This window comes from Ovis aries, chromosome 11 (genome assembly GCF_016772045.2).
Source record: "Ovis aries strain OAR_USU_Benz2616 breed Rambouillet chromosome 11, ARS-UI_Ramb_v3.0, whole genome shotgun sequence".
Taxonomy (NCBI): domain Eukaryota; kingdom Metazoa; phylum Chordata; class Mammalia; order Artiodactyla; family Bovidae; genus Ovis; species Ovis aries.
Window position 1 is genome coordinate 54,937,233 of NC_056064.1, and position 24,181 is coordinate 54,961,413.

The 24,181-nt window shown below is 45.6% G+C and overlaps 1 protein-coding gene across 1 annotated transcript; it reads left to right on the forward strand.

The window, feature by feature from the left end:
* SRP68 (signal recognition particle 68) lies at window positions 1-24,181 on the forward strand. The gene is made up of 16 exons (XM_004013115.5): window positions 1-191; window positions 2,033-2,099; window positions 4,085-4,198; window positions 7,167-7,362; window positions 7,898-7,980; window positions 8,229-8,338; window positions 8,679-8,761; window positions 9,075-9,215; window positions 15,782-15,880; window positions 16,812-16,876; window positions 19,057-19,213; window positions 20,089-20,183; window positions 20,657-20,786; window positions 22,380-22,455; window positions 22,886-22,938; window positions 23,372-24,181. The coding sequence occupies exons 1-16, from the start codon at window positions 8-10 to the stop codon at window positions 23,597-23,599; spliced, it is 1,881 nt and encodes a 626-aa protein (XP_004013164.1). The 5' UTR covers window positions 1-7; the 3' UTR covers window positions 23,600-24,181.

Consider the following 24,181-nt stretch of genomic DNA (forward strand, 5'->3'; position numbering starts at 1 on the left):
GCGGCGCATGGGCAAGATGGCTGCTGAGAAGCAGGTTCCTGGAGGCGGCGGTAGCGGCGGTAGTAGCGGCGGGGGCAGCGGCGGGAGCGGTGGTGGACGCAGTGCTGGAGGAGAGGAAAATAAGGAAAACGAGCGGCCTTCGGCTGGGTCGAAGGCACACAAAGAATTCGGGGATAGCCTGAGTTTGGAGAGTATCCTACAGTAGTCGGGCCTAACTCGGCAATGACTACGTGTCGATCTGGCGAGCCGGCGGGCGGGAGAGGCGGTGGGGCCGCCTCATCCTGGGCAGGAGAGGCCGAGGGGTGCACTTGCTCTCGCCCCTACTTCCTGGGCACTTAACAGTTCCAGGGTCTGCTCTTCGACTGACTTTTCTTCGCATCTCCTCTGCCCTCTGCGCTGGGGAACGTTCTCTTCTTTCAGTCGGCACCAGAAAATGGGGCAGTTTTCGGCAGTTTCCCCGCAGTTGCCCAGTTTGAGGGGGCTGGTGGTGGGTCTGACACTGGCCACTCTGATGAACTTGGCACCTGGGGCTGCTGAAGTGGGGAGAAAGAAACTGCAGTCTCGACGTTTTGGCTTAATAGTTCTGTCTGACAGCCGTCGGAGAGTACATAGTAAAAAGTACAGTTTGATGCTCTGCAAGTGGAGGCGAAGGTTGACTGTTCCAAGGAAAGGCTTTTTGCCCGTTTTGAATATAAATCATCAAAGATTGTTACTTGTGTACATACTCTTAATATGCCTCGTGGGCATTTTGTCTTGTCGAGAGTCATTCAGAAGAGCTGTTGAGGAATCGGTTTCTAGTTTTCATCAGAGTGTATCACGGTTGAGTGTTTATGATATTAGTTTGTGGCTTTTTGAAATGAAAATGTAGGCAAATTTCTGAAATAGTACATGTAGCTTGACTTTTTAACATACTGAAGTTTTTCAGCAGATTGCAGTTTTACTTTTTGAACTGGTGATAATCCTTCCAAATGGATGTTAGATTGCTCTGATTTTTACTACAGATCTTGTACATGCTGGTCTCTTTTTAGTTGTTGAAATAGCCCTTTCATTGTTCCGTGTTTTAAATATCCCTATAAAGAAGCATTGAGGAAACTTTAAAAGAAAACTAAAATGGTAGATAAAGGTCATTGGACTTCCCAAAGTTTGGGACATAATCTTAAAATATTTTTAAAATTCTTCAAGAGGAGAATTTGGTCAATGCTTTTTCTTTTAAAAGAAAAACTGGTATTTTAATGCAAAAGGCCTGGTTTGGTTGGCATGTGCTTGCCATAGGCGCAGACAGCATCACAGCTGTTAAGGAAAGTCAGGTTTGGCAGTTGTAGAAGGTTATGCAAATAGGCTAGTAGTACACGTCATTTATAACCTGAATCTGCTTAAATGAGTAAAAACACTAGGTCCAGGTGTAAATCACTGGGAACCACCCCAAATATAGTCAGCATTTATCAATAGAATCCAGCAGCTTGATTTAAATGGTTGGGTCTCATTAATCTTCAATGACTAAGGGTGCCCTCCTGTTTTAGTTTGAAGTAGTAACTGAAAGTTCAGGCTGTCAGGTTTTTTACATGCTTAGCCCTGTCCTCCTGAGAAGGCAGTGGCAACCCACTCCAGTACTCTTCCCTGGAGAATCCCATGGATGGAGGAGCCTGGTAGGCTACAGTCCATGGGGTCGCTAAGAGTTGGACTTGACTGAGCGACTTCACTTTCACTTTTCACTTTCATGCATTGGAGAAGGAAATGGCAACCCACTCCAGTATCCTCGCCTAGAGAATCTCAGGGACAGAGGAGCCTGTTGGGCTGCTGTCTATGGGGTCCCACAGAGTCAGACTCGACTTAGCAGCAGCAGCCCTGTCCTCTGACAGGGTAGCTATTGAAAATGGTCACTAGAGATTTCACTAGTTAATGTACTAAGCATTTTAGAAGTGTTTAATGAGCTGTAATTTGATACAAATAGATTAATGGTACTAATATGGATGAAAGTTTGGGATTATTTGGATTCTTGGCACTGTAAGCTTTTCCTTAATCTTGACTCTAGTTCTTCAGATTATAAAGGAGTCCCAGCAGCAGCACGGTTTACGGCATGGAGACTTCCAGAGGTACAGGTTAGTATTGCTTGCAAGGTGTACAGTATCTCTGGCTTTTTCAGACTTGGTTTGCCTTTGTTACTGCCCTCACTCCTATGCCTTACCAGAAAGTATGCCTGGAAAGTCTAGTTCTTAACTTATATCAAATCCTTAAAAAGATACTTAATTTTCAAATTTAAAAAGAGTGAATCTTTTTATCCACTTTGCCTTAAGACGTTGCAGATACATGGAAGCTTCAGGCGAAAATAACAAGGAATTGTGATTTTTTTTTTTTTTTTTTTAATTTAACCATGTTACAGAATCTGGGTTATATCCCAGGTCTTGGCATTTGCTGTTCTGATTCCTGTCCTTGTAGTTTTGCTTTGTCCGGAACATGGCCTTTCGTGTCCATATTCTCTCACCTATTACTCAGTGGTATTCCATTGCAGGGGTGAACCGTCGTCTGCTTTTATCCTCCAGTTGAATGGCTGTTTGGACTCCAATTTTGTTTTGTTTTCTTAGTTATTATTAATCTTTTTAATGTTGGATTTTCAATTAGATTTTTTGGTAGTAAAATATAAAAATGACTTTGTGTACATTTTAGTCCATATTTCTTTTAGTACATAAATATATTTGTGTATGTGTGCCTACCAAATACTATTTTTCTTCTTCTAGTCTTTCTCTGAGCCTTTTTTTCCCATAAGTTTGCTCGCATTGTGTATACAACTTTGTATTCTCCTCTCTTGCCGGACGTTATGTATTAAGTAATTCTCCATGTTTATAAAAATGTTCTGTACATGTGATTTTTATTAGTTGTGTTATAACCTGATATATATCTGTATAGACATACCATAGTTTATTTACCTTTTCCCCTGAGCTGGTTATTTATATGGTTGCCAGTTTTGTAGGCTTAAAAATTTTGTCCCCGTGAATCTCTGATCATTCCTGTCTCTATTTCTGATTATTTCCTTAGTGTAAGAGTAGACTCTCAGTTCAGGAAGTATGAACATTTTTAAGGATCTTGATAAATGCATCGCCAGAAAATTTTTACTAATTTGCATTTCTATCCATAATATGTATGTTCCATTTGATTTTTATGTAAACGGGTAAGTGATAATTAAAGTATAATTATGAATTGAGGGAAAAGACCTATAGTTCATAGATTCAGTCAGACTTTTTTTTTAATAACCCATCCCTTGGTAGCTTTAAGACTGAGATGTTGAAGTTACTGTTTAAATATCATTTTATATTGTAAATTTTAAGCTGTTTTGAGTAAGAGTGGTAAAATTTTGGATGTATTTTTACACTAGCTTAGTCAAAATACTTTTATTGCCCATCTGTATGTTGGGCACTGTGCTAAGACATTGGGAGAAATTTGAAAATAAAATCATCTTTGTACTCAAGGAGTTTATATTAGTGAGAGATGTAAGAACATGATTATAATATTCTCAAACTATAGCAGAAGTAAGAATTAAAAACTGCATGAGTACAGAGAGAGGCTTGGCATAAGAGGTGACGTTCATCGTATTTCTTGGTGACATCCCTGTCCACCTCATTTTTCTTCAGATGCGCTTGTAGTTCCTTTCTCCATGCCTTCCTCGTCATCCCAGTCTCCGTCAGGATGCCCCTTCTTCCCTCTTACATCCATCAGAATCTGACTCATTCTTTCAAAGCCCGCCAAAAGCCCACTCCAGTGAAGGGGGTTAGCAAGAAGAGGAAGGTTACTCATGTCACTTTGGATTTGCCGTTTGCCTTTTGTGGTTGCCGTTTTGTCTTCATGACTCTCTCCAGCGTGAGTGTGGTTCTTTGAGAGTGGGCACCATGTCCTCTGTCTCTTCACGTGTTCTGTAACTCCAGTCATCGCCTTGCCTGTTTCCATTCAGTAAACATTTGCAAGAGGATGGTGGTATCTGTAGCAACCATAAGTAGAATATCCCAAACTTTTGACCTTGCCTTATTATAGAACTTACTATTGAAAGTACTATCAGCTTAGCTGAATGGTTTTGGGTTGTGGTTTCTTACAGGGGCTACTGTTCGCGTAGACAAAGACGTCTTCGGAAAACACTCAACTTTAAGATGGGGAACAGACACAAATTCACAGGGAAAAAAGTAACTGAAGACCTTCTGACTGATAACAGGTACTGACTGCTCAGTGCTGAGTACATCTTGTTAATACATTTATTGAGCAATTACAGTGTGACAGATGTCGTGCCACACCCTTGAGTTATTTCATGTGGTTTTTGTAGCAGCTCTGTGGAATCGGCATCTTTTCTACTACTCCTCCATTATGAGGAAACTGGGACTTCCCTGGCGGTCCAGTGGTTAAAACCCTGCACTCCCAATGCAGGGGCTACAGGTTCAATCCCTGATCAGGAAATTAGGATCCCACATGCTGCATAGCATGGCCCAAAAAAACAAACAGAAAACAGGCTCAGAGAGACTCTGTAACTTGTTCAGAAATAACTGTGGTGGAATGGTAAATGTTGAAGTCAGTGATTAGACTAATAACCTGATGGGTTATTAGGTAAGGTTTCTGGAATGCAAATTTCAGTGTCTCTTCAGTTCAGTTCAGTCGCTCAGTCATGTCCGACTCTTTGCAACTCCATGGACTGCAGCATACCAGCCTCCCTGTCCAGAACCAGCTCCTGGAGTTTACCCAACTCATTCCCATTGAGTCGGTGATGCCATCCAACCATCTCATCCTTCGTCATCCCCTTCTCCTCCTGCCTTCAGTCTTTCCCAGCATCAAGGTCTTTTCAAATGAGTCAGCTCTTCACATTAGGTGGCCAAAGTATTGGAATTTCAGCTTCAACATCAGCCCTTCCAGTGAACACTCAGGACTTATCTCCTTTAGGATAGACTAGTTGGATCTCCTTGTAGTCCAAGGGTCTCTCAAGAGTCTTCTCCAACACCACAGTTCAAAAGCATCAGTTCTGCGCTCAGCTTTCTTTATAGTCCAACTCTCAGTATACGTCCATGACTGCTGGAAAATCCATAGCTTTGACTAGATGGACCTTTGTTGGCAAACAAACCTTTGTTGGCTGCTTTTTAATATGCTGTCTAGGTTGGTCATAACTTTTCTTCCAAGGAGAAAGCGTCTCTTAATTTCATGGCTGCAGTCACCATCTGCAGTGATTTTGGAGCCCAAAAATATGAAGTCTGGCACTGTTTCCACTGTTTCCCCATCTCTTTGCCAAGAAGTGATGGGACCAGATGCCATGATTTTAGTTTTCTGGATGTTGAGCTTTAAGCCAACTTTTTCACCCTCACTTTCATCAAGAGGCTCTTTAGTTCTTCTTCACTTTCTGCCATAAGGGTGGTGTCATCTGCGTATCTGAGTTTATTGATAATTCTCCTGGCAGTCTTGATTCCAGCTTGTGCTTCCTCCAGCCCAGCATTTCTCATGATGTACTCTACATTATAAGTTAAATAAGCAGGGTGACAGTATACAGCCTTGATGTACTCCTTTCCCAATTTGGAACCAGTCTATTGTTCCCTGTCCAGTTCTAACTGTTGCTTCCTGACCTGCATACAGAGTTTTCAACAGGCGGGTCAGGTGGTCTGGTATTCCCATCTCTCTCAGAATTTTCCTCAGTTTATTGTGATCCACACAGTCAAAGGCTTTGGCAAAGTCAATCAGCAGAAATAGATGTTTTCTGGAACTCCCTTGCTTTTTCAATGATCCAGTGGATGTTGGCAATTTGATCTCTGGTTCCTCTGGCTTTTCTAAAACCAGCTTGAACATCTGGAAGTTCACGGTTCACGTATTGCTGAAGCCTGGCTTGGAAAATTTTGAGCGTTACTTTACTAGCGTGTGAGATGAGTGCAATTGTGCGGTAGTTTGAGCCTTCTTTGGCATTGCCTTTCTTTGGGATTGGAATGAAAACTGACCTTTTCCAGTCCTGTGGTCTTAAATCAGTATATCTCAAGTGAAATCTGGCCATATGTAAAGTACTACCTAAGAGTTCTGTATTTCATTGCTGAGTATGTACATGGTGGTTAACATGACAGGATTACTCTATCAGGCAGTGTGTGTTAATAGTCTGGGGGTCAGTATCTCAGACTGACTGACTTGGCTGCACCAGGTACTAGTTGTGGCATGCAGCATCTGGGTCCCTGATAAGGGATGGAACCTGGGCCCCCTGCCTTGGGAGTGTGAAGTCTTAACCATTGTACCACCAGGGATGTCCCTCTATATCTGTATTTAAACCAAGAGCTCAAAAACAAGAGATGCCAACTTCACCTTTTAAAAGCAAGATCATTTACATATGTGTGACCTGGCCATAAAGAGGAATGAAATCTTGCCATTTGCCACAATGTAGATGAACTTGGAGAGCATCATGTTAAATGAAATTAGAGGAAGACAAATACCATGCATTTTCAAGTCTATGTGGAATCTAAACAACAGCTGAACAAATAAGACAGACTCATAGAGAACAAGTTGGTGATTGCCAGAGGGAAGGGAAATAGGAAGGAGTCAGTAAAAGAGGGGAAGGGGATTAAGAGGTCAAAACTTCCAGTCATGAAATAATTCCCAGTCATGATTCAGGGGGATGTAATGCACAACACAGGGAATATGGTCAGTAATGCCTCATGCCCTGCACCTGAAACGAATGCAGAGTTTTAAGTCAGCTGTACTTCAGTAAGGGCTTTCCAGGTGGCGCGGTGGTAAAGAATCTGCCTGCAACGCAGGAAACGTAGGTTCGATCCCTGTGTCAGGAAGATCCCCTGGGAAAGGGAATGGCTACCCACTCCAGTATTCTGGCCTGGAAAATCTCATGGACAGAGGAACCTGGAGGGCTACAGTCTATGGGGTCACAAAGAGTCAAACACGACTGAGCGACTAACAACACCAAGTCTGGGTTTGCCAAGTTTGAGGTGGTAGCAGGCTTTTCCAATGAGATGTGTCTAGTAGGTGACTAGAAACCTACCGGAGATGCTGATTTGGGAACCATGGTTGATGCTGTGAGAAGAGCAGCTCTGAGGAGAAAAGCAAAGGAGGGCGTAGGGAAAAGTTGAGAAGCCGAGGATTACTCCTCAGAGGATACCTGAGTCTGGTGCTCCTTGCCTTTGCTGTTCAGTCGGCCTGTTCTGTCTCTGATTTAGATATTTGCTTCTGGTTCTGATGGATGCTGAGAGAGCCTGGAGCTATGCCATGCAGCTCAAACAGGAAGCCAACACCGAGCCCCGAAAACGGTTCCACTTGTTGTCTCGCCTACGCAAAGCCGTGAAGCATGCCGAGGAGTTGGAACGCTTGTGTGAGAGCAATCGTGTGGATGCCAAGACCAAGTTGGAGGCTCAGGTTAGTGTCATAACATCAGCTTTGCTTTATTGTGGAGATTAGAGATGTGACTTTAAAAATAATGATAATACAGTTAAACAGAAGAGTCTCTTCCATTGTATGTTGGTAATCAGGGGAGGAAAAAACCTAATCTTGCTTTTAAAAGGTGAAGCTGGCTCTTGTTTTTGTTTTTGAGCTCCTGGATTTTAAGAATTGGCTCTAACTTTTAAGAAAGCCCGTGCTTCTTTTGACATGTATGTGAAAAACATATCTGGGAAGTTCACAAAGTAAAAATTTTGTTCGTAATGGTATAGCCCAGAAGTGGGTTGTTAAGTAAAACAAAGAGAGTAAATTTTCTTTATTTTGAAGTTCTCTCCTGGGAAGTAGATGAATCATAAATTATCCATGGGTCACATTTTATTAGATACATTTTTTGATTTTTTTAGAATCAACCTGAATATCTATTCTTGATATCAGAGTTTGAAGCGAGTAGAGGTTGGGCTGTACCCTGGTTCCTGGGTATTGAAGCAGTGTCTCTTTTCCCATCACCTCACAGGCTTACACGGCTTACCTCTCAGGAATGCTGCGGTTCGAACATCAAGAGTGGAAAGCTGCCATTGAGGCTTTTAATAAATGCAAGTAAGTCCTCTGGCCCAAAGGCTGTGGCCAGTTTTGATAACAGTCACATGGAAGCTGCAGATCAGACAGTGAGTGACTGCTTCTGTGAAAGTTGTTACGGTTTCTTTCTTTTTGCCTTCTCTTGAGAAATGTGGATTGTTCTCTTTCAGCCTCAGAACTTGCCAGTTCTGGTAGTTGATCTGTGTTCCTTGTGAGTTTATTTTCTTAAAGCGAGGCTGCTATGAACCGTGATGTTCCTTGCCTGGCAGGACTATCTACGAGAAGCTGGCCAGCGCCTTCACAGAAGAGCAGGCTGTGCTGTACAACCAGCGGGTGGAGGAGATCTCGCCCAACATTCGCTACTGTGCCTACAACATTGGTGAGCGGGGCTGTGCGGGGCAGCGACAGGCGGCCTGCGGGACCTGGATGATGGCTTTAACTTTCCTCCTTTTCCCCTGCGTCCTTCTTTGGTGTGGGTTTGCGTTGATGAAAAGAGTACAGTTGTCGGCGTCAGCTCTGCTCAACATCCGGAAGGCAGTTCCCTAGCTTCAGTTTTGGCCCCGCCGTATCTGTGCCCACCCAGAGCCTTGTGAAAGGACTTAGGATTCATTGAAATGCGCTGGTGGACGGGGAATAGCTTGGAGTTGAATCTGAGAGTTCTTGAGGAAACAACCAAGACACTTGAGGGTTTTCCTCTCAATCTCTCTCTCTTTTCTCAGGGGACCAGTCAGCTATCAATGAACTCATGCAGATGAGATTGAGGTCTGGGGGCACTGAGGGTCTCCTGGCTGAAAAATTGGAGGTAATCTAGTATGCACATGCTGTGGAAAGTCTTCGGTTTGAAAAAATGTCCAATAAAAGAAGTAACACACAATCCCCTCATCCAGGGATAATTGCTGTTAGTATATGCATATTTATATTTTTAATGAAAAGTTTTTGTCACTTTTTTTTTTTTTTTTTTTGCTGTACCTTGTGGCTTGTGGGATTTTAGTTCCCTGGCCCAAGGATATGTAATATGTTAGTTACAGGAAGAGACAAACGATAGTTCCCAGTGAGCTTCACCTAATCACTCACATCCACGGTTGAAGCTTTAACATTTTGTAACTGTTTTCTAGGCATTGATCACTCAGACGCGAGCCAAGCAGGCAGCCACCATGAGTGAAGTGGAATGGAGGGGCAGGACGGTTCCTGTGAAGATCGACAAAGTGAGGATCTTTTTACTGGGTTTGGCTGACAACGAGGCCGCCATCGTCCAGGTACGGAGCTAGGCCTGTTCTGTTCTCTCAGGTGTGTCTGCCCGTTGTCCTTACGTGTTTAAGATACGATATTTTGTTGCTGATTAGGATTTGGGTAACCATCTCAAGATGCATGCTCTTAAATAGAATTCTTTTGAAAGCTGAGTTTATCGGGGAGTTTTCCTGTTGACAGTGACAGCCTTCAGTGAAAATGGGAGCAGCAGAGGGCTGCTTCAAGTCAGGGGTGACATTTGGCCCAGCAGGTGGTGCAGCAGCATGGCTGTTACGTCTCGTGTCTCGCTGACCTCTCATCCTCACCTTCCAGCCCTGAAGGGTCACCTCTTGTCCCTGGGTCCTTAAAAGACAGCCTGGCTAAACCCGATCAGCTTGTTGTACGTGTGGTGTTTATGTGGTATTCATGCAGAGCCGTACTGCCCGATGCTCCTGCTGACATAATTATTACCTGATTGTGGGTGTGAACAACCAAATGAGTTCCAGAAGAGAAGAGATTCTGGTGATCCTGGTTTGTATGGAGTAGACAGTGATGGAGGCGTTTTTTAGAGCTCCTTCTCTGTATTAGGTGAAGAACATCTGCAAAAAAGACCACGCTACTCCCTGTGTCTCCAGCCTCAGCAGGGACCAGTGGCATTTCATGAGACTTCACAGCTGGCTGCTGTCCCCAGAGGGATATGTGTGTGAGGCGCTTTGCTAGTTGTGCTGATGGGTTGTTAAGCATCCAGGCCTTTCAGTGACTTGTTCCAGAGCGGCTCCTTTGGTTGGGGGCAGCTTTCAACAACTGAAGGATTTCTTTGTGCCTTTTGTCTGTATTGCATATGGCCCCTCTCCTCCCCCTTTGTTTGCTTACAGGACAGAAGATTAGAACAGTACCAAAAAGTTGAGTTTTCATTCATCTAAAAGTCTAAACTTTTTCTGAAAGTATTTCATTGGCACTTAACAGTATAGAGGTCTCTCTTCTTGACTAGGGCTGATAGCAACCATTTAGATTATGCAGCTGGTTTTCTCTTCAAAGTGATACATACTGGAAGAAGAGAGCTGCCACAGATCTGTGCCAGGCATCAGTGACAATCAGGTAGGAATTCTGGATAGAATAGGGAGATTTAGTAAGTAACTTTAAAAGCTATTCATGCTTACCATTTGTACAATAGAAGTGTTTATAAGAGATCAGCCTACAGGCTGACTTCCCATATACCTTCACTGATACTGCATTGTACGAAAAGGAAAATATGTTTCAAGCCCTTCGTATTTGCAAGATATAACTTTTTTGTTAGACTGAGACCCAGTTTCACGTTGTTTTTTTTTTACTAACACGTTGTAAGGATTTTTCATGTTCTGACAAATTATTTCACCAAATTTTTTATTACCTGGTAGTCACCTGGACAGATACCACAGAGACAAGCAGGGAGTGCAGTGATCCTCCTTTGTATCCTGGATATACTGCTTAATGCTCTCGTGTGTTTTTCTCTTCACCCTGTGAGGTGGGTGATACTCATTTTACAGATGGGAAAGCTGTCACCTGTCCTTAACCATATGTCTGATAGAAGGGAGGGCCTGCGTTTAAAACCATACCCTTTTGATTCCAAAGCTCGTGTTCCTTGAAATTTTCCACATAGCCTTAGATTCATCAGGAAGGTTAGTAACAGGATCGTTTTATGTGGTTTTGGTGAAAAGCTAAATGTAAGTTCACTTAACAGAAAAGCAGGGTCCTGGGCCTCTGACTGAAAAAGTTGAATTTTAATGGAGATCTTAATGGAAAAAAGTAGTCCTTCACAGGAGAATCCTCTCCATTTCAGAAGGTTACTGAGGTTGGGGTTTCCCACGTGGGAGGAGAAGATACAGGCATGTTTTATCTGAATTTATCTTTCTTTTGCTTTTTTTTTTTTTTTACAAATAGAGAATAAGATCTAAATGGGGGAGGTATTTTTGCCTTATTCATAAAGTAATTCAGATTGGGCTAAATTAGACCAGGTGAAAAACATTTCACAATTGCACATGAAGCTGTTGCCTTTAAAATTGAAGATCACTTCAATCGCGGGTGACTAGTTGAGCTTTGTGTGCATATAAAAGGATTACTCTCAAACTCGGGTTTTAGTGTAGGTGAAGGGCTGACTTCTGGATCTCCAGGTTATAGTCCCCCTTACAAAGCAGTTCAAAGAAATTCCCTAGTGGTACAGTGCTTGGGGGTATGCCTTGCAGTGCAGGGAATACCAGCTCAGTCCTTGGGGAACTGGGATCCCGCACACTGCAGAGCAGCTAAGCTCGCACACCACTAGAGATTGGGGTGCCGCAGTGAAAGATCCCGCATGCCCAAACTAAAACCTGCTGCAGCCAAATAAATACATACTAAAAAAAAAAGTTCAAGATTGGCCAACATTTTGGTAATATTGGCAAGAAAAGGCAGTGACATGATTCCAGCCTTGACTAGATAAAGATTCTCACGGTCAGTCATCTCATCGCAGCTGCTGTTAGTTGTGTGTTCCCACCTCGCCTTCAGTGTGCGTGTTTATGGTGTTAAATATATTCTTTTTAAAAGCCCTTCTTTATACAGATAATGGCAGGTGGATTTTTTTAGGGTTGGTGTCAGGGTTATACATCCCTTGTAAAACAAGTTTGGGGATGTGCCCTCCTCTGCTTTCTGAAAACGTAACTTTTTGTTTTCTCCTTAAATGGTCGTTATAATTCACTAGTGATACAATTGGGCCTGGAGTTTTCTTTGTGGGAAGATTTTTATAATTTTTTTTTTTGCCTGTTTTAAAAAATATATAATTCCTTTATGAGTTGGAGGGCTATTCAGATTTTCTGTTTCATCTTGTGTCAGTCTGGATTTTATATTTTTAATGTATGTATGTATTAATGTATTAATAGTGCTCACATTAATTAATGTATTAATTTCATGTAAATTGTTGGTTTTATTGACAGTTTATAAATCCTCTTATCATTTTAGTGTTCGTAGAATCTGTAGTGTTATCTTCTGTTAAGTGCCTGGTTAATGTGCTGGTTGTGGTGAATACAGTTAATTGTGGTCTTTAAGGATCTTACGGTGAATTAGGATCGCTTGAATATCCAAGACCTTTAAATAATTTGGTTGAACAAACAAAATGTGTATTAATCCCAGGAATCCCATTAAGGTTTTAACCTTAAAAACAGCTACATGCCTGATAATGCTGCATCACACATACACCAGGTCAAGCCAGTAAGAAAATAATTTAAGTACGGTGTCAAAGGAAGTTTGGTTAAACCCTTAGGTTTCAGGCGTAGCTCTGTGGCTGATGAACTGTGTACTGAATTGAATGAACCCTGGGTTATTATGCATGGGAAAGGCCCTTTGACTATTCGGGGCTAATCTCCAGAACTGCTTGCTCACTGGTGCGCTTGGCAGCTGATTTGCCAGCTCTGCTTATTGTATCGAGCTTTCTCTGCCCAGGAGATGGGGCTTCTCACTGCAGTGTGTCCTGACCCTGCTGCTATTGGTGTTTCCCACCCTCTGGCAACTGGGTTGGAGGAATCTGGTAGCCCCCCACTTCTTGGTTGCTTGTAGAGGTTTTTATGACCTTTAAATACTAAAACAGCAGTTTACTGAAAGGCAAGAAGAAAGAAATAATTCAAGGAGATAATACTAAACTGCAAAGCCTGGAGCTGAGGCTTAATCAACTGTCAAAATCCAGCTGCGGCAGCCACCTTTTCTTTAGCCAAGCTTTAGGTCTTCATGTCTTTAATATTGCCTTACTTTCTCTTTTGTTTTTATTTTGCTTTGTTAATACTTGATCACACCTGAATTGTCTTGGTGGTAATTTGAGGATGTCACGCAGCTGGGGCTGGGGACAGGTTAAAAATGTCTATAGGTTTGATGATTCTTATAATATATTTTTACGTGAGGTTTGTGTCCTTCTTTACTCGATTTCTGTTTGTTTTTTCCTAGACCTCACTGTGCCAAGGGAGGCGGGCTCCCATTCCCTTGGTTCTCCTGCGGGTGTGGTGGAGAATGTGGTTGGACTCACCTTGCTGTCTCTGTCACACCAAGTAGACAAGTGAAAACAGTCTGGGAGCTCTGTCTTTAAGAGCTGAGGGTCTTGCCTCAGGACACACACAGCTGGTTTTCCTCAGCCTTGAGACGTGCCTTGGGGCTGTGGAAAAGCACTTCTGAGAGTGTTTGAAGTTTTATAAAAATTGATCTCAAACTTGTTTATTAGGACTGAGTAACGCGTTACTTCTGGGCTACGGGTTTCTCCCTGTCACGGGTCCACCGGGGAGATCTAGGCCGGCCACAAATTCTTCTGCAGGGAGTTGGCCCGTGTGTGCAGAAGCGGTTCTTGTTGGTTTTGTGGCAGACCTGAGCCACCTGCATGTGGGCTCTGAGGGACCCTCCCTCTGCATACCCGTGGAGAGGTGTTTCTTGTTCCACTGTCCCTTCAGGATTACCTTTGCCTCCAAGATAGGTTTACAGAATAAGAGTGTAAGTAGCAAAATGTGTTTCAGGCTTCCTCTGTGGACGTTTTGCCCAGCCCAGGGAGAACCATGAGAGGTTCTGCTCCAGAGATGAGTGATCTCTGTCCCTGTGCAGTGTGGCTGTGTACGAACACAGCCGACTGACGGCCTGTGATCCAGATCGGCCTTTCCCTTCATTGTGGTTTAAGACCTTTGTAAGATCCCAGGGGAACAAAGAATTTTCTGGAAGCAGAGGGGAGGGAGGTTTGCTGCTCTTCAGTACCTTGATGCAGAATGTCTTTATTCAAAGGGAATGAAGGTAATACCTAGCAGTAAAGAGGTATTGCATTTTTGCATCATATTAATTTTTTTTTACTTGAGCCATTCCTTCCCTAGGAAAGGAGGCAGGTCCCACATAGCTGGTAAAACCAAATGGCTCTTTTCTTCTACTTAAGCACTCACTGCCCCAACTGCTGAACCCCACCGGTCTTAAAAGGGTGTCGGTGGCATGTTTGCTGGATTGCACGATGCCAGGCTGGTGCTGGAGCTCACTTGCCTGCTTACGACGTGGCTCTGGTGTGTGTGTGTGTGTGGCTGGTCCAGGGCTGTTTCATATCTTATTCCAGTTGTCAATTCTGCAGCTGCCCCAGTCCACAGGATTTGTACTTTGAAAAACTTGGCTAGTTTGATTAAACGAGTAGAGAGAATCTTGCTGACTTGAGGTCCTTAACAGTGTTTGGCGTGAAGTGTGTTTCTCCAGAGCCGGGCTGTCTGGTTCCTTAGCCACCTGCACACATACGGCTGTTTACGTTGATTAGACTTGCGGGTGCTCAGCAGCCACCTGTAGCTGATGCGCACACTGGACCACGCAGGGGACGCCACCGTCACAGGAAGTGCTGGTGGACAGCCCTGCTCTAGCCTGCAGTGTGTTAATGGTGTCTGGGTTCGCCTTTATAAATTTATAGAATAGCCATGCCCCTGATTTGTTCCTCAGTTACTGAACAACAAGAAAGTCAAGTAACTTATAAATAGAAAAGTATGTTTGATTTATATTGGGTAATTTACAAGGAAGTTTTGTTTTTTTTTTGCTTCCTCACACTGGAAACTAGGAAAAACATGAGAGCTCTTAAGAGAAGAAAAGGTTTTTCTGAAGGCCCCTCCCAACCATATCTTAAAGGAGTGGGCAGTACTGGGTTTTCTTTTGAGCTTTTCTGGAGGTCAGTTGAATGTCAAGAGATCAGATTGGATGTTAGTTTCTGTGGAAAGTCAAATATAATCATGGGAATGTTGATGTTCTAATGTCAGAGTGGGTCTGCCAGTAACACAAGTTCATCTCCTTTCTGCTTTTTGTCCATTCCTACCTGCTTAGTCAGATTCCTTAGGATGATAATGTGGTTTGGCAGGTATTCAGTTAATGAATCACCTTTTGCCTTATCCCGGTTGGCTGGCACAGGGGCAACGCCCTGTGCTTTGCAGAGACTTATTAAATGCTTGTCAGCTTCATCTGCCCTGAGATGTTCTCAGCATAGCCGTATGGAATAACTCCTATATGCAGGAAAACCTCATATGGCATTTAGGAGAGAAATATATCTTTGGTTATTAGTAATATCATTAGTAATGTCACTCACCCACTCACCTACTTGGAGCTTAGAAGAAATCCAGTATCTACAACTCTGTTGGGTTACATTTGCAAGGGAAAGAAACTTGTGCTGTGCTTCAGAGTGAGGTGGCAGTGCCCCAAATCTAGTCCCTAAGGCTCCCCTGAAATGCCAGGTGCTGTGTCCTGAGCACAGGTAGAGGCATTGAAGGAAAAGAGTAGAAAGTTCTGTGATGGAGGAAAGATGAAAGCCTCTGTTGGTTGACAGTTTAGATCAGTGGTATCGATGTTTTTTCAGTATGTTCACTTTACATCTATATACACGCTTCTCATTTCCGTACAAATTAACGAATAAAACCATAAGAAAAATTGTATATGATAAAGAATATTAACAGTTGAAATGCTCTCTGATCCAGGCTGTTTTTTGGTTGGATGTGTGTATTTCGTGTCTAACAGGAGGAATCAAAGCACTATCATGCCCTCCTCCATCAGAATACCATGACTTACTCAAAAAGAAACTCTTTCGCCACCTTCTGCCTTTGTTTAGGCCGAGAGTGAAGAAACCAAGGAGCGTCTGTTTGAATCCATGCTCAGTGAGTGTCGGGACGCCATCCAGGCCGTGCGGGAAGAGCTCAAGTCAGATCAGGTAGGACTCTCAGCTGAGTCCCCAGCTCTTGCTCTGAGCTGAGGTCTTCTCTGCTCTGTGTGTCACATTCCCGGAGCAGGGACTCTTAGCCACTGTTGTGCTTAGATGTGGCGATTGGCTGACCAACAAGAGAAGCCTCCTCTGTGCTCCACCAAATTGAGAAACTCTTTCCCTCTGTCCTGCTTCTCCTATTGGCTTCATGTTTTATCTGTTGAGCATCTGGTCTCAAATCCATATCTCCAGGTGGATTTCTCCAGTGCTCCCTTTTTCTAATAATATCGCTGTGATTCATTCAGGCATCTAGGCTGGAAACCTCAGAACCGTTTTTGTCCTTCTTCCCTGTTGCCAAAAAGCCTGTCTGTTCTCCCTGTGTGATTCCCCTCTCCCTTCGTCCATTCCACCTGCCACTGATGGACTTTATTATGCCTGGACTCGTAGAGAAGTCCCCTGATTTCTCTGTCCAGGCTAATCAAGAGATCCTTAACTTCTCCACAGCTGTAAGGCCTCCTACCGTGTAAGGTCACGTCTTCACAGGTTCCTCCCTTTAGGAGCCATTCTTCAGTCAACCAGGAAAGCAGGAGCTGATGGCACGAGGCATAGACCTTGGGTCTGAGACACAGGTCCTAAAACGGAGCCGTGGCCTGAGGACTGTCTGCCTTAATGCTTTGAGTCTGAACACTGGACACAGTGGCCAGGAGGCCTTCCTGGCCGTTACTCTGAATTCTCGTTCACGTCTGGTTTTTCTTTGTCAGTGGAAACTGAGTGACCTTGTCGTTCCAGAAAAGCCCAGGAGTTCTCTGATATTTGAGGACCTCAACTTTGTAGTCTGTGCCTGTGTCCCAGGGCACTTTGAGGTCCACACCTTTGAATGAGGTGGTCAGAGCCAAGGACGTAATCAGCCATTTAATCTCTACCTTCCTACATTCTGCAGAAGCAGAGAGATTACACCCTAGACGTGGAGTCGGGGAAGGTGTCCAACCTTCAGTACCTGCACAGGTAAGAGATGTGACACTTTTGCTTTTTAACCTCGCATGATGTGTCATTGGAACAAGAGTATGCGCAGTTTATGTACATTAGAATTTACTGATACATATTCAAATATGAGTGCATCTGTGCGCATTTTTGCATATGAGATTTGCGTGTGTATATTATTCTAATATCCGTATAATTTCCCGTTTTTGTACAACAGAAGAACTAGAATGTAACCGATAACTTTGGAGTTCCGTGTGGCCCCCTTGCTGATTCCTGCCCCTCTTCTAGAGCTCACCGCTCTCCTTGTAGGAGCGCCAGACTCCTAGAGTGACCCTCCTCTGCATTCTGAATGGCTTACATTGTCCTGTCCACATTTAAGTTCAAGTTCAACCCAACTTTAATTCCATCTAGAGTTTATTTTTGAGTGCGGTAAGGATCTGCGTCACCTTTGTCCACAAGGGTGACGGATTGTTGCCGCGTGCGGTTTATGGGCCGGGGTGTCCTTCCCCACTGGCGCGCAGGTGGACATCCCGCACTCCCTGCACGCTGGCTTTCTGGACTCTGCTCCTCTGTCTGCACGGATGCCAGCGCTGTGATTTACTGTGACTTCATCACTGGTCTTGGTGTCTGGTCCAGCACGTTGTCCCCCTACCCCACCCCACCAGCTTTCTCCTCGGGTACATCTTTTTTCTTTTCTTTTTTTTTTTTTCAGGCACATCTTGATTGGTTTTATCCCTTTGCTCTTTCATACCCATTTTCAAATTGCCTTGTCAAGTTTAAGTTTTTAAAAGATAGGTCATTTTGTTTCACAGAAAAGAGGAGGAAGGAAGAGTGACATTTTTCAAACTTCCTGGGAGAAAAAATTCCACTTCTCCCCAGGTGCTCTTTCCATGTGACCTTGAAATTTTTAATGTCTTAGTCACTGCTTACAACTTTTTAGTGAACCTGGCAATATTTTCAGTCATTCCCAACCCCCGCCCCCCAGCCATTTTAATAAAAACAAAACAAAAAAAAACCTCCTCTCTCTGCCTTAATCTCCATTCTTAGAGAATTTGGTATTATGTCGCATTGACTGCCTTACGGCTCAGATGCACAGAATATTAGCAGGAACAGTCCTTATCTCCCTTCTGTTTCAACAAGCCCATGAGAAACAAGGCTTTAGGAGGTTAGGGGACATATTGGTAGTTAACAGCCACAAAGAGGCAAAGGCAGTTGTCAGCCTCCTAGCCTTGAAAGACCGAGAGAGCTTCAGCGGGGCTCAGGACACTTCCACATTGTGAAGCCCCCTCGCCCTGGGATCTGTCTTCCCACCTCCACATGTAGCTGGTATAGGGACAGTGAGCAGTTAGGACCAGAGGCCAGCTTTGGGATAGATTAAAGTCAGGAATCTAGTAGCTCTTGTATTTTAATAAAGCTCTGATATCTTAATAAAAATGTATCTAGATTCCTGTTCCACACGGTGAATAACAGTTACTTGTTTTGAGAGTCTGATTTTTCTGCAGAGCTCTAGGAAAGTCCATCTCATGACTTCTCAGATGCAGCCACTTTTGAGGATCCCTGGTGGCCCAATGGTTAGGACTCTACACTTTCAGTGAAGGGGGCACAGGTTCAGTCCATGGTCAGGAACTAAGTTCCCACAAGCCTGACAGTGCCAGTTTTAATTCTTTAACAAATTCTTTTGGTATTTACCTCCATGTGTCTAAATGACATGTGTACGTTGCTACTTGTTGATTTGGGCTTTTAGCATTTATTACCACTTTCTTCTACAGCCTTCTCACCAGTTCTACTCCTGCTCTTCACCCTGACCCCTCTGGCCTTCCACCTGACTCCTACACAAGCTCTCTCATTTCCGATACTGTTTTATTTGTTTAGTCCTTATTTCAGAAACTAGCTTGCTATCCATCTCTCGTCTTAAGGACCAGCAGTGTCCTCTGAAATTGGTAACTCTCTAAAGATACAGAAGATATAATTCAAGTTAAAATCAAATTTTGTCATAAGGTCTCATGCGGGTCCCCTGCGAGTTTGCCACCAAACAGCAGCCAGTCGAAGGTCCGTGGAGGCGGAGGCCCAGGCCTCCCAGCCCAGCCGGGCAACACGCCCTTGCCCTCGCAGCTCCCCAGGGCGGCCCAGCTTGTGGTCCATTGCTCTTCCCAGCACATCGGCCTCCCTGAGCATCACCTGAGCTGACATGTGGTCCATTCTAGCTACCTGACTTACATCAAGCTGTCAACAGCGATCAAGCGGAACGAGAACATGGCTAAAGGGCTGCAGAAAGCCGTGCTGCGGCAGCAGCCGGATGACGACAGCAGGCGCGCCCCCCGGCCCCAGGACCTGATCCGGCTTTACGACATCATTCTGCAGGTAACCCCGGGGGCTTGGGAAAGCCTGTCCTGTGCGTGGGTTGGCTACAAAATGACATAGCAAAAGGGTTGTGATAGCCAGGAGCTGTTGATGACTCGGTAAAAGACAGAAGTTCTTGTTTTCATACCAGTTCAGCTGTCCATGAACCTGATATCCAGACATGTTGATGTGTTTTGTTGTTGTTTAGAGTCTTAGTCATGTCTGACTCTTTAGTGACCCTGTGGATTATAGCTCACCAGGCTCCTCTGTCCATGGGATTTCCCATGGACAGAATACTGGAGTGGGTTGCCATTCCCTTCTCCAGGGGATCTTCCCAGCCCAAGGATTGAGCCCATGTCTCCTGCATCGGCAGGCAGGTGCTTTACCACTGAGCCCCAGGGAAGCCTATGTGGATATGCAGACATGGGTAAAACCCCCGGTATTCATCACTGAGCACTTGCTGTGCAGGCTGGTCGCCCACTTGCCTTGACGTGTCCTGGGACCTGAGGCCACGCTGCCTTGGCCCCCCGGGAGCTCATCGGTGAGGGAGTTTGAGACCCCTCCCCACAGTCAAGGTGTCTGTGTAGGCGCCACACAAGGGGCCCATCTGAAATGAGAGTTCAGAACCAGAGGGATCCCCTCCAGCTGAGAGGGTCTAGGGAGCCTCTGAAGAAGGTGAATCGTGACTGAGAGAAAGAGGCCATGTGGGCTCTCAGGGTCAGGAGGGTGGAGGTGATGCCAGGTGTGGCTACGGCTGAGTCACTCGTCACAGACGTCCCCGTTATCTGAAGCCCAGGCTCGCTCTTTCTGCCCACCTCTGTCCTTCCAAATCTTCTGTCAAACACTCATTGTGGGTCCCCGTCTTCATGAGTTTTCCTGTTATATCTGTTGTGCAGAATTTGGTGGAATTGCTCCAGCTTCCTGGCTTAGAGGAGGATAGAGCCTTCCAGAAAGAGATAGGCCTCAAAACTCTGGTCTACAAGGCTTACAGGTAAGTTCCCCTGGGATGGGCAGAGTTCCCCTCAACCATTGGAAGGTTCTAGAAGCTTTGGGAGCATGTCCCTGGAAGGTTGGGTTTTGGTTTTTGAAAGACATGAGCGGTTATGACCTAGATGTGTGGGTGGTGTAGGAAGCATTTGCAGCTGGACAACGTCCCTCCTTCCTGCCTGTCTTCATCTTCCTTCCTGGGCCTTTAGGGAATTACAGCTTTTTTGCAGAGTTAGCAGTAAGTAAAAGACAGTGGGTCAGCTTTGGACCTACACTGTCAAGTCAGCTCCAATTTCAAGGAGGAGTCTGCAGGTTAGCCTGGCAAACTGGAACAGTGAGAGTGGTGAATTCTCCCACCCCAGGGAGTGAGCCTGACGTTAAAAGACTTGACAATTTATTTAGCCTAAACAGCAAGGAAAGCCTTAATCTTGGGTGATTGTTGCTTAAGAATACTGTGGCTCTTTCCTTCCCCATCAGGTGTTTCTTCATCGCTCAGTCCTACGTGCTGGTGAAGAAGTGGAGTGAAGCCCTTGTCCTGTATGATAGGGTCCTGAAATACGCGGATGAAGTGAATTCCGACGCTGGAGCCTTCAAGAACAGCCTCAAGGTAAGCCAGTGGCCTCGCCTGTTTCTAAGCCCTGAACAGTTGGCCGTGAGGCTGTGATGCCTTCTCAGGCGGGTCCTGCTTGGTCAGCCTTGGGATGTGGTGCGCCCGAGTGCCTGGGAGCTGTGGGTGTAACTCGTGGCAGCGTTCCAGCCTGAAGAGGACTCAAGTACTAAGAGAGACGGCCTTCACCCGGTGTACAGCCCCAGAGCACTGTTCTCAGGCTCGGCTTTGTGTGGGAACTGCTTCCAAGGTGGATGTCTGGCTCTGATTGGTGTGGGATGAGAATTGGGGTTTTTATAATATTTATTTACTTTTTTGTACTGGGGCTTTTTTAAGCCCTTCAGTGATTCTACTCTGCAGAAGTGGAGAACCACTGGTGAAGCCTCTCCACACGAGGGTGTGGGGACCACCAGCGGCAGCAGCATTTGGGAGTTTGCTAGAAATGCAGATTCTCAGGCCAGGGCACAGGTCTACGGAGTCTAAAAGTGTATTTTACTTTAGCTAGACTGCCATGTGATAGGGTATATGTCAAAGCTTACGTGCCAATCTGGTATATTTTACTGATTTTTGAATGACAGATTTTTAAGCTTACGGACTGCTGTGAGGTTACAGAGATTCTTAAAGCAGTGGTTCAGGGGACCCATGTATATTTTACAAGTAGAAACTATTCAGAAAAGTGGGGTTAAGGTTACTGTTACCAACGTTACAGCCAGTGTGGGAGTGTCTACCTGGAACAGCCCTGGGCTCAGCCGTAGAGAAAACTTTGGTTTCTGCCTTCAGAGAGCTTGTGGTTTTGCTGCAGCCACAAGACTTGCATAGGACCCACCTCCGAATACAAGGAGGAGGCGAAATAGGAGTAGGTGGGAGGCGGGCGTGGGCAGTGGGAGGGGTGGCCAGTGTGGCAGCATGGTCGGGTGGGGTGTTACTGGAATGTGGGGACAAACCAGCGTGGACGGTCTGTCTCTGGAGAGAAGTAAGGAGGGTTTCACGAAAGCCCGTCTGCCCTAACATGCCAGGGGTTAGGTTAGGGGGGAACTAAGAGGAAGCAGGCGTGAGGGGTGCAGCAGTATCCAGACCTGACCGATCATTCCAGATTCTGCCAAGTGAGAAGCTGAGGCAAGAGAAGGGCTGTGAGTAGGGGCTGAGGTCCTCGAGCCAGGCGGCCAGGCTCTGGGTCCCGCCCTGTAGCCACTGGGGACATGACTGGACATGTTCTTTGGCCTCTCTGTGCTTTGTCTTCTCACCTGTAAAATGCAGGTACAGACTGTCCCGGGATTATCATGAAGATGAAATTGACAATTGTGTGGATTGCTTAGGGCAGTGCCTGGCACACAATCCATTTGGTGTATGATAAGTGTGTTAATGTTATCTTTGTCGTTATTATTATTTTCAGGCAGTATTACTTAAGACATGGCATAGATTTCTCGCCTTGAAACGGGCTAGTTTCTATGTTTTGCTTTTTTTAATAGGGAAAACGTTTAAATTACCTGAAATCCGTGAAAACACCAGTCGGGTTACTTAGCTCGGGTTAGTTTGGTGCACCTCTCTGGCCTGGCCCCGGCTCACGGGTCCATGTCTTCCTCACTGTCACAGGACCTGCCGGACGTGCAGGAGCTCATCACACAAGTGAGGTCGGAGAAGTGCTCCCTGCAGGCAGCCGCGATCCTGGGTGAGCCGCGCGCCTCTTCCTTGTGGCCTGTGTCCCCAGACTCCCCTTCTCTGCTGCTCCCCTTCTCTCCCACCCCCACTGGTGTAAGACTGAAAGGGGTTGTTTCGGTTCATCCGTGAGATTTTAGTTTTTCCTGCCATTTCCTCTGCCCCCGTGAGGCATCAGGTTATGTGGAAGAATCTGGAGGAACCCTGGCATGCGGTCCCCCTGCCTGTCCAGGGAGCCATGCTGGCCGCACTGGGCTGAGCACGCTGGTTCTGGGTGTGTGGTCTGTTATCAGCACGACTTGTCTGCCTTGGGTTGGAGAGGGCTGACTCCCCACAGATGGGCTGCCTTTACCCATGGGGTTTAGGATCCAGGCAGGTGATAGGTATCATTCAAGCCTGTTGCGTTAAGTCCATGTTCTCACTGAATCCTGTGAAACTTTCAGATACAAACGAGGCCCACCAGACAGAAACCTCTTCCCAAGTCAAGGACAATAAGGTAAGTGGGCTGTGGCTTTTGAAGAATAAATAGGATTTTGTGACTCCCTAGGAGCATGTACTCATCTGTAGAGCAGAGGGCCCTTCATTTATCAGGAAACACCCTCCCTTCCCCGCTCCTTTTACTCCGGACCTGAAAGCTGCCTGTGTTATGTTAGGTTAAGTTACGTTAAGTTAGGTGTCATGTAAATGGTCCCAAATAAAGTTAGGGACCTGCCGTGCACTCTGGTTGGGAGCTCTGGCTCTCACTCAGACAGCGGACAGGCGTGTATCATTCTAGCCCACCACTCTCAGCCTCTCTAGATTTCAGTGACTCTCAGCTATAAATAAAGTGAGGACATAATAATAACCCCTCACAGGAGGTTTGTGGGGATCGAATGTTCCACCGATGGGCTGTGATTAACTCTGGGTTCCTGGTTTGGTTTGACTTCCAGCCCCTGGTTGAACGGTTTGAGACCTTCTGCCTGGACCCTTCCCTCGTCACCAAGCAAGCCAACCTGGTGCACTTCCCGCCGGGGTTCCAGCCCATCCCCTGCAAGCCTTTGTTCTTTGACCTGGCCCTCAACCACGTGGCTTTCCCACCCCTCGAGGACAAGCTGGAGCAGAAGGCCAAGAGCGGCCTCACCGGGTACATCAAGGGCATCTTTGGATTCAGGAGCTAACCAGGCCCTTCCTCAGGAGGGGAGAGTCTGACTCTCAGTCTGTGTTGTGAGAAAACCCCAGCAGGTTCCGTGACATTAAGTCCAGGTCCGCGTCGGCCCAGGGCAGAGTGTGCCGTCCTCGGCCCGCCTTCCTGTGTCTCGTGTGTGTGTACACTTCCATTCCCACCCGGTGTGCTGGGAGGACGCCCTGTTGTCTTCTGGTAAACGTGTGCAGGGTCCTGTGTCGTCCTCCCCGGGGAGGGGCCCTGCCACCTGGTCTCATCTGAGCCACTGTCAGGACTGTTTCGTGGGGTCCACACTTGGCACGGACGGGGGCTCGCATGCTTTGTCGTGTTTCTTCAGTACCATGGATTTGAATGAACTCATCCTTGCTGTGAGCACCCAGGAGCCCTTGAAGAGTTGGTCTGAGATGAGGAGACGTTGGCAGCGTCACCCCAGGGTTACAGTCAGCCTTATTCCCCTCCACCTCTGAGCGAAAGTTGAGAAGTTTCAGAACAAGCAAAGAGCTCTATTTTTAGAAGAAATATGTTACCCTCAGAAATGATGAAAACAAATCTTCTATTAAAAGGCAAAGATGCTGGC

What these genes read in the sequence shown, in the direction of transcription:
- SRP68 (XM_004013115.5), top strand. Translation starts at nt 8, where the DNA reads ATGGGCAAGATGGCTGCTGAGAAGCAGGTTCCTGGAGGCGGCGGTAGC. An exon ending in GGAGACTTCCAGAGGTACAG is followed by an intron (nt 2,100 to 4,084) that starts GTTAGTATTGCT and finishes GGTTTCTTACAG; the next exon opens with GGGCTACTGTTCGCGTAGAC. An exon ending in GAGGCTTTTAATAAATGCAA is followed by an intron (nt 7,981 to 8,228) that starts GTAAGTCCTCTG and finishes CTTGCCTGGCAG; the next exon opens with GACTATCTACGAGAAGCTGG.